General features: G+C 38.7%; 1 protein-coding gene across 11 annotated transcripts; it reads left to right on the top strand.

Moving 5' to 3' along the window:
• Window positions 1-1784: 1784 nt before the first annotated feature.
• Window positions 1785-16610, top strand: LOC103704263 (putative lipase ROG1). Of its 11 annotated transcripts, none has more exons than XR_015973721.2 (11): window positions 1785-2327; window positions 3007-3074; window positions 4132-4202; window positions 4434-4703; window positions 5654-5814; window positions 5908-5963; window positions 6076-6128; window positions 6254-6386; window positions 11879-11976; window positions 12565-12841; window positions 16198-16610. XR_015973721.2 is itself a non-coding variant. In XM_088711857.2 (11 exons), exons 1-11 carry the CDS (start codon window positions 2095-2097, stop codon window positions 16320-16322), a joined length of 1404 nt encoding a protein of 467 aa, XP_088567983.2. In that variant the 5' UTR covers window positions 1785-2094; the 3' UTR covers window positions 16323-16610. The 11 variants fall into 11 exon arrangements, 8 of the variants coding, with proteins under 8 accessions (XP_088567983.2, XP_008785707.3, XP_008785708.3 ...); XR_015973722.2 differs by having other exon boundaries at window positions 12557-12700; XM_088711857.2 differs by having other exon boundaries at window positions 12565-12700.
• The last annotated feature ends 406 nt before the right edge of the window (window positions 16611-17016 follow it).

Raw genomic sequence — 17016 nt, 5'->3', positions numbered from 1 at the left:
TTGGATTTGGGTTAACGGGTTGAGTTCGAACCCGAACCAGTCCAATCCGATTTAAAGAAATTAAATAGATTTGGATTAGCTCGGGTTGGGTCCGATCTAAATCCAACTGGGTTCAATCAGATTGGAATTGAAATTGATTGAGCCAAATAAAATTTAATTGGGTTGAGTCCAAATTTAATTGGGACCCAATTAAATTATTAAGGCTCGTTTGGGCTCGCGAGCTGCTCGGGCTCGAGCTCGGACTCGGGCTCGGATTTAAACGGACCTTATTTTAGGCTCGGGCTCGGGCTTGTTTAACTAACGAGCCGAGCTCGAGCCAGGCTTTTACCGAGCCGGGCCCAAGCCGAGCCCGAGCAGCTCGGCCCGTTGACAGCCCTAATCAAAGGGAGCTAGAATTTAGAATCGGCCTCACCTTTTTTTTTTTTTTTCCTTTTTGTCAATCCTAAAGCTGCCAAATGTTCCTAAAATCTTGTTATTTGATGTAATATGAAATATGCTGCTTTTCTTTTGGTCCATATGTACGGGTGACACTTCTAGAAGATGGAAAAAGATCACCGTGCTTGTTCTAGAAGATGCCCCACAAGATAAGCTCCAAAACAACTACTTTGAAATCGTTTGCAAGACATGATCTCGTATTCGTCCGTGCTTCGAATGGTCCAACCTTTGATTTTTCCTTTGAGTCCAACCTTTGATTTCGGAAGCATGCCGTTACCAGCGTTACATAGACATCGTTAGACGGTCTGACGAACGTTAAAGATCATCAAACGCTTCACCAGGTAGTCACGTTTTGCAGTTCACCCACATGTGCACTGGGTCCCACCACGGGGACTTAGCGTATCCTGTGCCGAGTGGGGTCCGTGACGGTTTCGCTTTTGCCGTCCTTTTATTGGTCCCCAGAAAGAAAACAAGGGGGCAGGAAGATTCCAATACGCTAATATTCTTTTGTCCACCGTGGGTCCTACGAGATGTGTGGCTCAGAGGACGTGGTGCGTGATTATTTTTTTTTTCCCGGTCCACGATTCTTTTCGAACGGGGTCCCGTCAGGTTGGTCACCACAATACCTACCGCGGCCGGGAGGCCCCATAATCGTCACTCCGTTATGTCACGCATTGCCATTTTGTGGGACCCGCTTGGCTCGTCTAGAACGCCATGGCCGCATAAATTTTTCGCATGCGTTCTCTTTTTGATTACGCACGATTATTAACGCATCCCGACTTTTGAGGACAGGCAGATCGTTGAAGTGGTGCCCGAGAAGGGCGCGTCGGACATGGACCTCGTAGTCCTGATTAGACCAATCGAGCTAAATTTTGTTAACAAATTAAACCGGACTCGAAGTCCGACCAATAATACGCCGTGAGCTATTACGTAACTGGAGCAATTTCTAATGTAACGCAAAGAATCTGACTTGAATTCGATAAGAAGAAGTTAGTCCGATTCAAATCATTTGTTCGTTGAGTGAGGCAATTGTACGTCTATATTTAATTTAGTTGGCATGCATTGTCTTGTTGAATAATTTAGTTATGTTAGCATGATTTAGTTGCTTTCCGAATCTGGATTTTTATGATGTCGGATTCCCTTAATCCCTGAATCTTAAGCACATAGTTTGGTTATTTTAAGCGTGTTACATGTGATATACGGTGTCAGTGCCAGGTCTAGTTCAGAGACAGGTGGGCCGTGTCAGGGACTGACGGTGGAGATTTATTCATCATTCGCATGGCCGCACGGGAAGTCCCGAGAGATGGTTCGCATATGATGTTAATATGAATGATATCCGTCAGCGATGTGAAGGGAATTAATTATATAAGAATATAAAGGAGGAGGAGGAGGAGTTGGATAAATAAATAAATTGGACAGGGTCAAGGCGTCGAGCGGCAACCTCTCTCCTCTCTCTTCCTACGAGGCGACCGCCAACTCCAAGTTTGAACGAAGAAAAAAAATAGCTTAGAGATTTATGTCAGCGAGAGCGAAAGCAATGCATATTAGCGAGAGAGAGACCCCTTCAAAAAAATAGCCTATAAAACCCTAATTCCCTTCCACAAAACCCCTCCCAAGACCAATCGATCCCACGAGAAGGTCAGAGATCGAAGTCTCGAGATGGCTCCGGGCGCGCGAGGAAGAGGAGAGGCCGTGGAGGGGGGAAAGCTAAGCAGGAGGAAGGGACGGAGGTACTCGGCTTACCTCCGGCGGCCGAGTTGCTTCAAACCGGCCTGCGATCCGCCGGCGGTGGTTGACGGCGGAGATCAGAGGGTGGACAAAGGAGGAGGCCGGGAAGGGGAGCAGAGGATCCCGACGCATCTGGTGGTGATGGCGAATGGCATCATCGGAAGGTCTAGTACTACGGGATGGATCGATCCCTTTCCTGTTCGTTTTTTTTTTTCGTAATGAATTTGAGATCCTCTGGTTTTAAAAATCTCACTGTTTTGATCCCTCTTATCCCTTTGTTAATGCTATCTGTTTAACCACTTTTCTAATTTCGCTGGGATCAGCTGTTCCGTCCATTAACGAGACACTGATCAGTGATGTAGCCCATGGTGATTTTCCAGTGGGGCCATAAGGCTGACATGGCGCGGGGAGTGGGCCCCACCTGGAATTACTGACGTTTTGTCCCCCGCTCTCTTCCCTTCATAAGTTTGGCGATTACTCTGAACAGGCACCGTAGGGACGAATTTAATTAAGCAGTTGAATAGCTTAAATTCTAAAATACTGTATTTTGTCAGCATAATGTCAACCAAAGCCTACGGTGCATGTAGATCTGAGCACATTAATGACACGGATATTTAAGAATACAAAGCTCAGTAATCTAGTTCATTCCTAATTGAATCCTTCAGCGGTAACAGCCGTTGGAATGTGGTTCTCTTGTCTATCTTCTTCTTCTTCTTTTTGGAAAGTTGGATTCAAATTCTATTATTTCATAGATTATTATTGCTGTACTGTGTGCTCTTCTGAGCAACTTGCACCATACAATCTGTTCCTTATTCTTTAAAGCAGTTCCTTTTACATTTGCAGTGCTGCAAATTGGAGATTTGCTGCAAAACAGTTTGTGAAGAAATATCCTGAAGATGTTTTTGTTCATTGTGAGTACCCTTATCCTTTAGTATGGTATTGTTTTCTTTTCCCCTTTTCTAGGTCTGATAGAAAAAGAGTAAAGGCAGCTGTACTGAAGGCTACATGATTCATTTGGCTTGGGTTTCATTCTTGAACCATCATGATCATATAGCTAAAAGCCTTTAGGAATTCAAGGTGTAATGATCTTTCAGATTTCTACCAGATATTGATTGCACAATGTATAGGTTGCCAAGCCTGTAGCAATTAAATTAAAAGTTTCTCTTGGAGTGATTTAGCAAAGAACACCGTCTCACGCATGCAACCTTAGGGATTAAGGACTTTGTCACAGTGAATGGTGGATAGAAATATTCAAGCAAGAGGTTCAACAATTGACTGCACTAGCAGGAGTTTTGGTGAATTGCAGTGGGCCTAGATTCAAAACAGATGGCTTCAGGGTGCATGGTAGAGGGCAGTTAGATTGCTGGCAAAAAATTATCCAGATCCAGTATGCACAGAATCAATATATTCATGCCCATCCAGTGAAGAAAAGCATGGAGACAGATGCCACAAAAGGAGAAGTAATAAAACAGAGGCATCAACTTGTATACATTTAGAGTGGATGTCAAATAGCTGCAGAGGTTTAAGAAGCTTACTGGTCATCTGATGATCGACAAGGTCATGGATATAGGAGCAACAGCAAAAAAGAAATATACAGGATACTATAAGGTTGACAAACAGGCCACTACTGACCATCAGAAAGGATGACCAGAACTTGCTTTATATCAACATCTAATGTCATAATTTTTAATTGGAACTAATCTAGGCTTAATGCTCACAGTCTGACAAAGACAACAATGTCTTCTGTCAATTGAACTTATCTGAAGTGAACTACTAGTAAACTCCCTTTCAAGATTTTTATCTAATGGGACATGTTCACCTCCCACTATGCCTTCGTAATTGCAAACAAGCCCGTAAAACTGACATGAGAAATGAAGGCAGTCATACTTGTTACATGCACATGCTGCACTTATGTTTCTTCTTTTTTCCTTTGTATATGAGTATGATTTATTACTTTGTATTTTGCAGGCAGTGAATGTAATTGCTCAACCCTCACGTTTGATGGTGTTGACGTGATGGGAGAGAGACTAGCGGAAGAGGTGCACATGACTATTCTCACTAGATTTCAACCTTTATTTTATGCTCCATTGAGGAACTAAGTGTAACAATTTATAATGCCAGTCGTGTCATTTCTAGGTGTACCTCTTAGTTTGTGTTTTTTTTTCCTGTAAATTGGTGGAACCAACATATTAGCTTTCATTGGTACAAGCTCTTTATTTATTATACTGCAGTATACCTGTTGCCTTACATTTCCAAGTTTATGAAATCAGGTCATATCAGTTGTTGCACGCCGACCTGAGCTTGAAAAGATATCCTTTGTTGGGCATTCACTGGGTGGTTTGATTGCAAGATATGCCATCGGTATATTATATGAAAAAGATCTGTCGACAAAATGTCCAGAGGAAAATGGGGATTCTAAAACTTATACATCTGGAACTCAACATGTGGAAGAAAAATTAAAAGGAAAAATAGCTGGACTGGAGCCAATGAATTTTATAACGTTTGCAACACCTCACCTTGGCTCAAGATTGCACAAACAGGTGTCATCCAAGGCCATGAAATCTTTGTTTACTTTGGTTCTGTAGTACCCATTTTTGAGACATCCTAATCTCTTTGATGTAACTGCAATTTTACTATGCTAAACTGATGGCTGCTTTCATGTCAGTTTGGAAATTTCTATATCCATTTGATCGTCTTCATGAACTTATTCTGTTCATCATATTAGCTACTTTAGTTTTTTGCTTGTTCTAGCGTACCCTTTTCTAACATCATTTTATTGTGTTAGCCTGTGGAATTATTGATCTAATGTAATTAATTTTAGCATGGCCCTTAAGTTATTTCATTGCTAATAAATGTTTTAAGTTGTAACTCCATAGTTTATTGTTTACTTTCATTTAATTAATTCCTCTGGAGTGAAGGTTGGCATGATATCATTAATAAATCAAGCAGACTAAACCAACAATTACAATATGCAAAAGCACAATTGTTCTCAAGAATGGATAACGTACATATCAGCTAAGTAGTTCAGTTGCTTCTGCTCATTTGAATCTTCCTTTTTCTTTTTCCCGGAGGGAATGCTTATTTGAATCTTTTAAGAAGAAAAATATTTGGGTTCTCTATCACACGAGAGAACAACTTGAAAGAGTCAATAGAAGGACTGCACAACTTTGTTTACCCAAAGTTTGTTCTAAAGTCACTTATATTTCCACATTTACTTATCAGTCTACTGTTAATGGTAAACTTTACAGATTCATATTTTCACACTCTCTTCTCTTTAAATATATGTGCACACATCATACATGTCTTCCCAATTTTCCAAACTTAATTCCCTCTCTCGCTCTATACTATTTTCTATGGTTCGTGCATCGCTAACTGTTAGTTCTTCATCTTTACGCAATATTTAGAATAAGATAAATATGTGTCTATATCAAGATGCACCGTTTCCATGGTGATTGCTTATTTGAAATAAGCTTAAAAAAATAACTTGCAGATCCCAATTCTCCGTGGCTCCTATGCACTAGAAAAGATGGCATATCATATTTCGTGGATTATTGGAAGAACAGGAAAGCATCTGTTCCTTAAAGACAAAGATGAGGGAAAGCCTCCTCTTCTCCTTCGGATGGTCAATGACTGTGGAGATCTCAAATTCATGTAAGTCTTTGTAGATCATTAATCTTTGTTATTAAGAGCTTTGCTTTAATATTTTACCACATTATGATCAAATTTGCTTGATTTTTTCTGCAGGTCTGCTTTGCAATCTTTCAAGCGTTGTGTTGCTTACTCAAATGCATGCTATGATTGTATCCTATTTTGGTAACTAGTAGTGCAATGTAGTATTGTAACTACATTATATCAATTTTGTCATGTAAGGAAGTTTGATAATCACTTAACGAAACACTTTAACTCATTCAGTTATTGTTGGCTGGAAGACATCTTCAATACGTCGTCAAGATGAGCTTCCCAAGGTAGTGTTTTCAATATTCATTTTAGTTTGGGCGTAATATATTCATCCAATTGCATCGTTTTCATATTTATCTTAATTTCAGCGTAACACATCCATCTAATTGCGCTGTATTTATCTTAATTTCAGCGTGAAAGTTTTACAAAAAGTGGGGAATATCCACATGTTGTCTACGTGGAGAAACCGAAAACTGCTATTGTGCAGCAGGAAGATATTTTGGAGACAATGGTTTCTCAACCAAAGACTGCAAGTGAGATGGAAGGTTTGTCTTAAGTTTTATTACTGAATTTTGTGTTATTTTCTTCAATATACCAGTCTGTTGAGCTGAAGTTTTCAAGGTACTGTTTTGATAAGAGTCTTTATTCTTTATGCCTCCTATAATTAGATGGTGGAAATGGTTTTTTAGAAAGATCACTAAATGGATGAGCTTTTTAATTATTACATGTATAACCATATGTTAAACTCTGCCTCTTGAATTGGAGCATAATGGTTAAAATGCATGTGGGGCTGTAACTGCTGGTGCAGGATTTTTAAGGGGCACTATACATATAACATGCTGCTCTGTCATTGCCTAGTTTTTGTGTAATATAACTCTTGTCATCGTCGCATCCCTTTTATTATGGGTTATACTAGGAGACAAATGTACTGAATTCAGTATATGTGTACATATATTTGTTTATGTTGCATTAATCAGAACTTTGTATAAGATATAAGAAGGCAATAAGAGAAGAAAGAAGAAGGGAAGAAGAGAAGAAGAAAGGAAAAAAATATTGGAAGAACCAACCAAAAACGATTAGGGCCAGCTACCCCTCTCCTCCTATTTATAAAAAAATATGTGCAAATTACATTAATGCCCTTATGGTGAACCTAATTTATTCTCTTTATACTCCTGCTCAAGCTGAGCATATATATTTTCCATGCCCAGCTTGTCCAGCAAAGACATGAATTTTAGGCTTTTAGAGCCCCTTAGTGAATATATTTGCAACTTGACTATTAGAAAGAACATAAGGTGAACACAATTCCCTTGAATCCAATCTTTCTCAAACAAAGTGATGTTTGAGCTATATATGCTAAGTCCTGTCATGCTGAACTGGATAATTGGCAATATTTGTAGCAGTTTTATTATTGCAATACAACTTCAAAGGAAATGGTGGCTACATTCCTAACTCCTGCAATAGAATCTTTAACCAAAGTATTTCTGTACACCAAGATATATAGCTATATACACAGTCTCTGCACTAGAGTCAGCACTTCCTATCTGTTTCTTGCTTCTCGATGTAACAAAGTTGCCTCCTACAAGTGTGCAATAACCTTTAGTAGATCTTCTATTACCCATTGATCCTGCCCAGTCAGCATTTGAAATTGCCTCCACTTGGGAATGTTCATTCTTTGTGAATAACAGGTCATTTCCTGGACAGGACTTCAAATATTTCAGAATTCTCTCAACAGATTGAGAGTCAGGAACTCTAGGACGATGCATAAATTGATCGACTGCACTCACTGCATAAGCTATATCTGGCCTGATCAGAACAAGTACAACAACTGTCCAACCAGCCACTGGTACCTTTGTATCTTAGGATAAGGATTTCCATCAAACTCACCCATAGAATGATTGGGAACAATAGACGTGTCTGCTGGCCTACACCCAATTTTCTTGGTTTCCTTCTATAGGTCTTGGTATACGTCCTTTGATAGGCAAATATCCCCTTTTCAGATTGAGCAACCTTTATTCCAAGAAAATACTTAAGATCTCCAAGATCTTTAATTTCGAATTCTATAGCCAAAAATTCCTTCAACCTCTTGATTTCTTAAAAAAATCCCAGTTATTGCCATATCATGAACATACACTATCAGAATTGTGAGATGATCTTCCTTCTTTGCGAAAAGAGTATGATCTGCATTGCTATGTGAATATCAACATCTGATCATGGCTTTAGAAAGTGGTTCAAACTAGGCTCTTGGAGATTGTATAAGGCCATAGATAGCCTTTTTCAACTTGCATACCTTCCCTTCAATCACATATCTAGGCGGTGGATGCATCTATACCTGCTGTTGTCATTCCCCATTCAGAAAGGCTTCTTGACTTCTAGTTGTTGTAACACCAAGAATAATTTACTGCAAATGAAAGTACCTTTAGAGTATCAGTCAAAAGATTCAAATCTGAGTTCTCATTAGAAATACCAATTTCATTGGATATAGGAGCAGAAATAAGAGAGAATATCAAAATTACCTAGAGTCAGCAATGAGGATTTTGACTGGTCTCAATTATTAACTGAAGCAGGCATCTTATTCATTCTTTGATAGACAATCACCTCTATTAGATCAGTCTTCTCTGTAGCAGGCACAGAGTCATCAAGATTAACTAAAGCCTTAGTTTCTTTTTGACTACCAGGCTTATCAAGAACAGGAGGAGAGGATGGATGATCAGGATGAACAGAATGAGAAATAATAGAAATAGAAATTGAGGTATCAAAGAAGGCTTTTCCATCCAACTAGACTCCCCCTTAATAGGACTCAAGGGGAATTAAAATATAACTAAGAGTTGTTGAAAACGACGTCCTGGGTGACATATTTCCTTCCAGTTTGAGGATCAAAACATTTATACCCCTTCTGTATGGAGGATTATTCTAATAAAATCTAACTGCTCGAGGATCCCATTCAGCTTGTTTGGGATCCTCAACATGAATAAAGCATAGGCAACCAAAAATCTTGGGAGGAAGAGAAAAAGATACAATTTGGGATCAAGAACAAATAATGGTGTCTTCATGTCCAACACCCTAGATGGCATTTGTTAATCACATAGGCTTCTGTAAGCACTGCATCTGACCAAAATTTCTTTAGCAACTTGTGTTGGAACAACAATGCCCTTGCTGTCTCTAATAAATGTCTATTCATTCTCTTTGAAACACTGTTCTGTTGAGGGGTTGAGACACAGGAAAATTTATGTATCCCACCCCACATCGTCAAGAAATATGTTCAGAGTTCTCTCAAAAAATTCTCGCGCATTACCCGTCCTCATCTCCTCGCAACTGTTATTTTTCTTGCTAAATTTTGTTTTCACCATCTTGTGAAAATTCTGAGTGGTGTGCAGTACTTCTTCTCTGCTTTTTATCATATGAAGCGAAGTACATCTTGAATAATGATAATGAAATATCTATGGCCATCCATAGCAACGACAGGTCAAGGACCCCAGACATCTAAATGAACAAGGTCAAAAGGACAAGTAACTGTTACTGAATGTGGACAAGTTGTTTTACATTATTTTGCCCACTGGTAAACAGAACTTTGAAGACTTTCAGAAGAAGCAAATTTGAATAATTCAGAAAATTGAATTTCCAAATAATTAAATCCTACTCTAGCATGCCAAAGATGAACCTCAGCTATTGCATCTTTATTTTCCCTAAAGCTAATACTAGAAGAATGAAAAAAAGAGGTGACATCTCCATCAAGAATGTAAAGCCCTCCAGCTTCACAACCACTCTTAATCATTCTCCTTGTCTGTCTATCCTGGAAAACATAATGAGTAGAAAAGAAGGTTACAACAAAATCCAAGTTTTTAATGAGGCGACGAACTGAAAGCAAATTAGTATGCAAGTCAGGAACATGAAGAACTGAATCGAAGGTAATATTTTTACTGATTTTGATGTTCCCCTTTCCAGAAATTATTGGAAAGGATCTGTCAGCAATTCTAACTTTTCCTATCCTACTTAAGGAACAAGAGGAAAATAAGGATGCAGAACTAGTCATATGATCAGTGGCACCCGAGTCAATGATCCAAGATGCACTAGCAGAAGGCTCACAAGAGACTAAGATAGTAGACATACTTGATTTAGCAAGCACAGTGGAAGCAGTGGAGTTGAGGCAAGTTAGAAGTTGTTTGAGTCTAATTACCTCATCAGAGAAGGGATCTTTACTGATTCTAGGAGTAGAAGCCTGTTTCATAGGAGACTGAGCAAATATTTGAAGGGTCCCAGGAAGCCCCTCTACAGCATGATCAGCAGCTGCCTGCAGTTTCTTCTTTGCAGTCCATTCTCTTAGTTAGTGTAGCAGGCTGGAAAAGAGGATATTTCATCCAATAAGTGCTCTCTATTTGTTTTTTCCTTGCTACAATGGGTGTAATGCAAATCTTCCCTAGAACACATTATTCTTTTTGCTTCCTCTCCTATCTCCCTTAGAAGATGAGGAAACTAATGCAGAATGTTCAGGGACATCAATAGAAGTTTCAGGATTCATCTCCCTCCTACTTTCTTCACTTTTCACGAAGGAAAAAAAAAATAATCCATAGTGCATAGCTCCTCTCTTATTAAAATCTGCCCTCAAACTCTTTAAATGCATTAGTCGAGCTAGCCAAAAATATAAAAATTCTCTCTTCAATCTGCTTCTGCTATGCTCACCATCTGTGGGAATGATGATCTAGTTCCTCCCAAATACCCTGATGGGTCTTCTTTGCGAATACGTAGAGTTGACCTTACTCTATATCTTGAATGTTGTATCTAGAAAAACCACAGTTTCATAGATCTTTGGTGTCATGGGCTACAGCCAAGACATTATCTGAGCATTCTCTTTTTCTCACTTAAGATTCCCCTCATCATCAGTCTTCTCGAGCTTCCTGGTAGCACCTTTGATATACCCAAACAACCCTTGATCAGTAATAAAAAGTTAGGCAGCCATAGCTTGTACTCATCTAATCTTATAGATGTAATAATCTGATTAGGGTTTTGAATCAAAACCTCAAATTCTGGTGCTCTCCTATCTTCAAAACTCACCTCTGATTCACTATTGAAGATATCTTCAATTCAAGAATGGATTAAGAGAGTCAAATACCAGATTTCTGGCTGCTCGTGACTATGCCAGATTTGAAATACCGATTAATCTCCACAAATAACCTTAAGAATTCGTCTTTTGTTTTACTAGAGTCAGTGTCTGCAGTCTGGTCTAGATCTGATCACAATAAGATCTAAGAATAGTATCCCTTTCTGTCTGGATCTAATCTACATCTGCATAGCTATATCTTCTGGAATCTAGACCTGATCAGATCTGCATTGCTATTCCTTTTAGAATCTTCTTCTTGTTCCTTCAACCAAGATGACTCAAAATTAGGGCTTCTTCTAATTCGTTATTGTGCAAAGGAGTTTTTCTTTCTTTTCCTGCTATTAAATATGAGGATAATGAAAGGAAAAGAACTCAAACACAGTATGTAGAACCCGACATCTGAATGACCACTCTTATACCATGTTGAAGTAATCAGAACTATGTATAAGAGATAAGAAGACAAGAAGAGAAGAAAGAAAAAGGGGAAGAAGAGAAGAAGAGAAAAAAATATATTGCAAGAACCAACCAAAAATGACTAGGGCTGGCTGCCTCTCTTTCCTCGTATTTATAATAAAGATGTAAATATTACAATAATACCTATATAGTGAATCTAGTTTATTCTCTCTATAGTAAGGATCGCCGAATTGGTACCGGTAGGCGTACCGGTTGGCCACCGGACCGGTTTGGTATCAGTTCACTTGAAGTGCTATTATTGTAATACATTTTTGTAGTCTTGCCTCAAACTAATATATCTACAGTAAACATCAAAATAATTGTCTTGGTTCTTTTATTTCATTTAGTAATTGTATGCTGATGAGTGTGGCCCCTGAACAGTGAGGATGTTATAGGATAGGTATAGTAGCAGTTCTGTGTGCTGCTTCTTCACTGCTTCCCTTCGTAGACAGTGTCTCATGCATCTCATGTTTTCTTTAACAACTGCAGAGGCAATGATCAAAGGTCTAACCAGAGTTCCCTGGGAAAGGGTAGATGTCAGCTTCCGAAAAAGTAAACAAAGAATTTTTGCTCACAGCACTATTCAGGTATGTTGCTTTCTTGGTATCATGACATAGTTAATGATGCCAATATATTAAGGTGGTTGTTAAAATGAGCCTGACTGCCATTTTTTACGCTGGAACTCTCTTCATTTTTCTGATACATATCAATGACTGATTCCAATTCACTAATATCAACCGTCTACCATTATTTTCATCTAGAAACTGCATTAATTTTGTTTAGATATATGTGACACAATTCATCCTCAAATAGAGGAAATGACCTTAAATGGATAAGTATGTGAGGAAAATGTCATCATTAGCCTGTCCCTGCATCACCCCTGCCCCTCCACTAGGTGCCTCTCCGAACTACAAAGCCATTAGGTCACTCATTGAACTTGTTAGGGAAGAAAATTTGGTCAGCTTGCCTCGATTCTGTTTTCCTTTTATACTTTATCTATCTGCAATTATTCATGTCTGCAATCTATGTTGCAAGTCTATGGCCTTGGAGTTGTTGAAGGGTACTTTTAATCTTGAAAAGACAAAACTAACCTTGCTATTTCTTTTTTTTTTGTTGTTTTTTGATGCAATGGACGACTCACACAACTCTGGTATGAATACATCCAAGAAAATCAGAAAAAAGCAAATCTCGGAAAGCACGAGGCAACTCCGCCTCACCAGTCCACAAGACCCCACTTGAGTGATCCACCACAAAGGAAGCCACCCAGTCTGCAGCTCTATTCGCCTTCTGTAAACATGCCTTGCCCCAAAGGTGATACCTCCACCAGCCATACCCCAGATATCCCGGAGCAGGGGGGTGTCTCCATGTGTCTTATCTAGACGCTTGTCAACATCTTCTTGGTTCTGGACCCTCTTTTTCTTGTTCCTCAGATAAACATCCCATTATGTGATGGTGAGGGTTGGGATGAACATCGTCACAGCTAAGAGGCTTTGTTCCTGCATTCCATGTTTGCAGTTATGGCATATAGAATACAATTAGCTTATCTCATTAGTATTTTCTGCATGATTCAACATTGTGGTCTTTGAATCTTTGTGCTTTGTTCCATTTTCATCAAATGTTTTACTTGGTTTCTTGCTTTTGTCTATAAGAATCGAAGTTTCTTTGCTAACATGTGGTGTAGGAGGCAGTTATACTTAGGTTTTACATCATTTTAGATCCAGAATTGTTAAGCCTGATATACATTGTTGATCCATTCCCTATTAGCTTAAGCTTTTAGGATCCAGTGATCATTCATCATGGTATTTGAGCTCAGGTTTCCTGGAGGTCATGAATTTGACTTCCCTTCATGCCAATTATTTATTTAGTCATCCAGATTGTTGTCTTGACTTATTTTGGTTATTGTGGTCCCTCCATGTGTGTGGTCCGGGATGCATGCGAAGAGGGGTTATTAAACCTGGTATATATTCTTGACCTACTTCCTATTAGCTTAAGCTTTTGGGATCCAGTGTTTAGTCATCAGGAATCCAACATATTCATGAAAACATATCCAAATGTAACCTATCTTTTGTGCATATAGACCATTGAATGCGGTCCATTTGATTTCAGAGCCAGTCTGAAATCAAAACCATTTTTTCCCTTCCAAAACTAGGTCAAAGTACTAAAGTTTGTTCCTGTCTTAAGCTCCATCCTTTAGTTCCAACTTTTACTTGCTTGATCCACTCTATTGCAAGGACTTGAGAATATCTTCTCCCTTGCCAGGTCATTTAGGCCCTGTTTGGGGGAGCTTTTGGAGGGCCAAAAAGCACTTTCTGGCCCTCCAAAAGTACTTTTAGGTAAAAAACGGTGTTTGATAAAATTTTGGAAAAGCTGTTTCAGCTTTTGCGGGAAGCTGAAAACAGCTTTTTGGCAGAAGCTCCATTTTGGAGCTTTCCGAAAACGCTGTTTTCAGCTTTGTCGGGAAGCTGTATTTTTTACCAAAATACCCCCATTCAAAAAAAAAATTCCTCCCAAAAACCTCTCTCTCGCTGCCTGTTCCTCTTCCACCGAACCCCACTCCCTCTCCTCCGCCGCCGCACCCTCTCCTTCTCCCCCGCCGCCGCACCCCCTCCCTCTCCCACGGTGCGGAGGTGCCGAAGAAGAGGAAGACGGGTGGTCTTCCCCTTCCCATGGCGGCTGCCGGCCACGATTTTCCCGTCATGGAAAGGGGAGGCGCCGAACAAGGAGGTCCCACGGTGGGGAGGTGCCGAAGAAGAGGAAGAAGAGGAAGAAGAAGGGGGCGCCCTCCCCCTTCCTACGGCCGCCGCTGGTTACGACCCACCCCCTCCCGCATCCGCCACGGCCCGGCCTCTTTCCGGCGCCGTCGGCCTCGCGGGAGGAGAGCTCTTCCCAGGGGGCCAGCCGTGGCCACCGAGACTGCCGCAGCCGCCGCCGGCCATGGCCCGGCCGCCTCCCGCGGCCGCTGCGGCGTGGCCCCCTTCCGGCACTGCCGGCCGTGCGGGAGGAGAAGAAAGGAGAACGGGGTAGAGGAAGGAAGGAGAAGAAGAGAAGAAAAAAAGAAAAGGAAAAGAAAAGGAAAAAAAAAAGAAGAAAAGGAAAGAAAAAAAAGAGAAAAAAAGAAAAGAAAAGAAAAGAAAAAAAGAATAAATAAATGCATAAATAAATATTTATATAAATGAATGAATGAATGAATAAATAAATAAATAAGATAAAAAATTTACATTATTAATTATTTACACTAATAATTATAATATTTTATATCTTTATTATTGTATTATACTATAAATATAATATTATAATATATTATATCATAATACATTAATATGTTATGTTAAATAATTTAATATTATGTTATATTATGAGAAATTAATTTATACTAATAATTATATTATTTTATATCTTTATTATTGTATTATACTATAAATATAATATATATTACATTATATCATAATACATTAATATGTTATATTAAATAATTTAATATTATGTTATATTATGAAAAATTAATTTACTCTAATAATTATATTACTATTATGCTAGCTATGCAATGTCATATTACTCTATTATAATAATATTATTTTACATTACAGTAATATTATACTATATCGTGTATTATGTATTAATATATGTTATATTTTATTAGGCTCTGTTGTATAATACCATGCAATGTCCTTTATGGTAATTTTGTCATACAAAAGTACTTTCTCAGTTTATTTACCAAACACATGTTAAAGTACCACAGCACTTTAGAATTATAGTTACCAAACAGCAAACAGCTTTTCATAAAAGCTCTACTTCAGACAGCTCTACTTCCAACAGCTCTACTTCCAACAGCTCTACTGCCAACAGCTCCCCCAAACAGGGCCTTAATAGGAGTGATTTTTATCAAGAATCAAGAGCTTAGATGATGATTCTTATATATAGTTTTGAAGACCTCATACTTATCTCCTTTCAGTTTTGATTTCTTACTTTCCTATGTGACCTGCAGTTGTTTTTACAGTTCCATGTTTCAAAAGGTACTTGTTTTCTTGTTTCATAGGCCATCTTTAGTTTCAGAATCCAACATATTTATGATGCACCTAATCGCAATTTGACCTTTGTTGCAATTTAAACCGTCAGATGCCATCTGAATGCTATCACCAGCTAAATCTAAATTATTTGAACACTAGATTAGACTACCAATGCTCAATCCTTCTATATGCTCATTGTTTATTTCCACTTTTCCAGCTTTCTATAACTTGATCCTGAACTTCTGTTTCTTCTTTCTGTAGATTCTCTCTTAATTTATTATTTTCTTTGTCTAGCTTCCGGGAATTGTAAGACCCAATTCTTAAAATAATTCTTGTTTTTCTTCGTCTGAGCAGTGAATTTAGGCCAGCCAACAGCTTTTTAACAGAAACCTACTCAACCACTATTGCCCTATTTTTGCATAAAAATTCTTGATGCCAAGCTCAGGGTCATTATGCATCTGAATTTCATGTGCTGTCAACTATACAAAGTTGTTTGTTATCAGAACTTCAGGTTAGTAACATTATAATTGCCACAACACCTAAAGATAGAAAGCCTTAAGAAACTGGATATAAATGCCCCATTGCCTACCCTGGCGGCAAAGCCCAACTCAAATAGCTCCATAATGTTTCATGCATTGTGTGATGTTACATGATGAATTACAAGCTAGATTCGGAGAGCTAAATTCGCCATTTCAGGCATTATGACACAAGTAATCATGGGTTTTTTAATAGACATTTCTGACGCATAAGTATGCAAATTTGAGCTTACTGGTCAATAAGCATTGTATCAATTTGGTGCAGGTAAAGACGCACTTCATAAATTCAGATGGTGCAGATGTGATCTTTCACATGATCGACAATTTTCTCTTATAATGGACAAATCTCAGCTGTCTCCAACATATAGTAATGTAGTTTCTCCAAATTGAGATGCTCATCCCTGTATTTACCTCTAAAGTTTTTCAACTAGGTTTAAGAAGAATTGGGGAAAGCATTTTCCTCCTGGCGTTAGAACAGGCCTATATATAAGATTCTTAAAGAATTGTATCCCAGTATGGGGAAGGAAGGGAATTTAGAAAGTGTCACGAGGGTACATGCTTAGAAGGCCTTGGATACCTGCACAATTGATGTATATTATTATAGATTTCTTGTATTTTTCTGTGGAAGTGTACAACAAATCTCAATTATTTAGTATATAGCCCATTTTTATACCTGCATATTAATTTTATTTTCAGTTTCTCAGTAATTACATGGAATGAGCAGAACAATGCTGAGCGTGTCTGCGTGCTTCCCTACTCTCATTCCTCTCCCCACTTCAAGTTGAATGGGAGAATTATTTTCCAACTAAACGGCTCCTTTTGCAGGCCACGACCAATGCATCCTTCATTAGCTCTCTGTATTAGTAGAAAACTTTTGTTCTTCTCGCCTTCCTCGCCCCTGCTGTTCAGTGTTAGTAGAAACTTCACATGGAAACTCTAAGAATAGGCTATGCCAAAGAATGCACGAAACAAAATAATGTGACCGTTCCCTTGATGAACATGTTCTGAGAAATGAACAGAGTTAGTTTTTTTTTTTAAAAAAAAATTGGCGTAAAAAAATTATTCAATCAAATAAATTTTCTGT

This window comes from Phoenix dactylifera, chromosome 15, assembly GCF_051530095.1.
Source record: "Phoenix dactylifera cultivar Ajwa chromosome 15, Ajwa_hap1_PhDact_Kaust_v1.1, whole genome shotgun sequence".
Lineage (NCBI taxonomy): Eukaryota > Viridiplantae > Streptophyta > Magnoliopsida > Arecales > Arecaceae > Phoenix > Phoenix dactylifera.
Note: the sequence above shows the minus strand (reverse complement) of the source record. Positions and strands in the feature narration are given on the sequence as shown.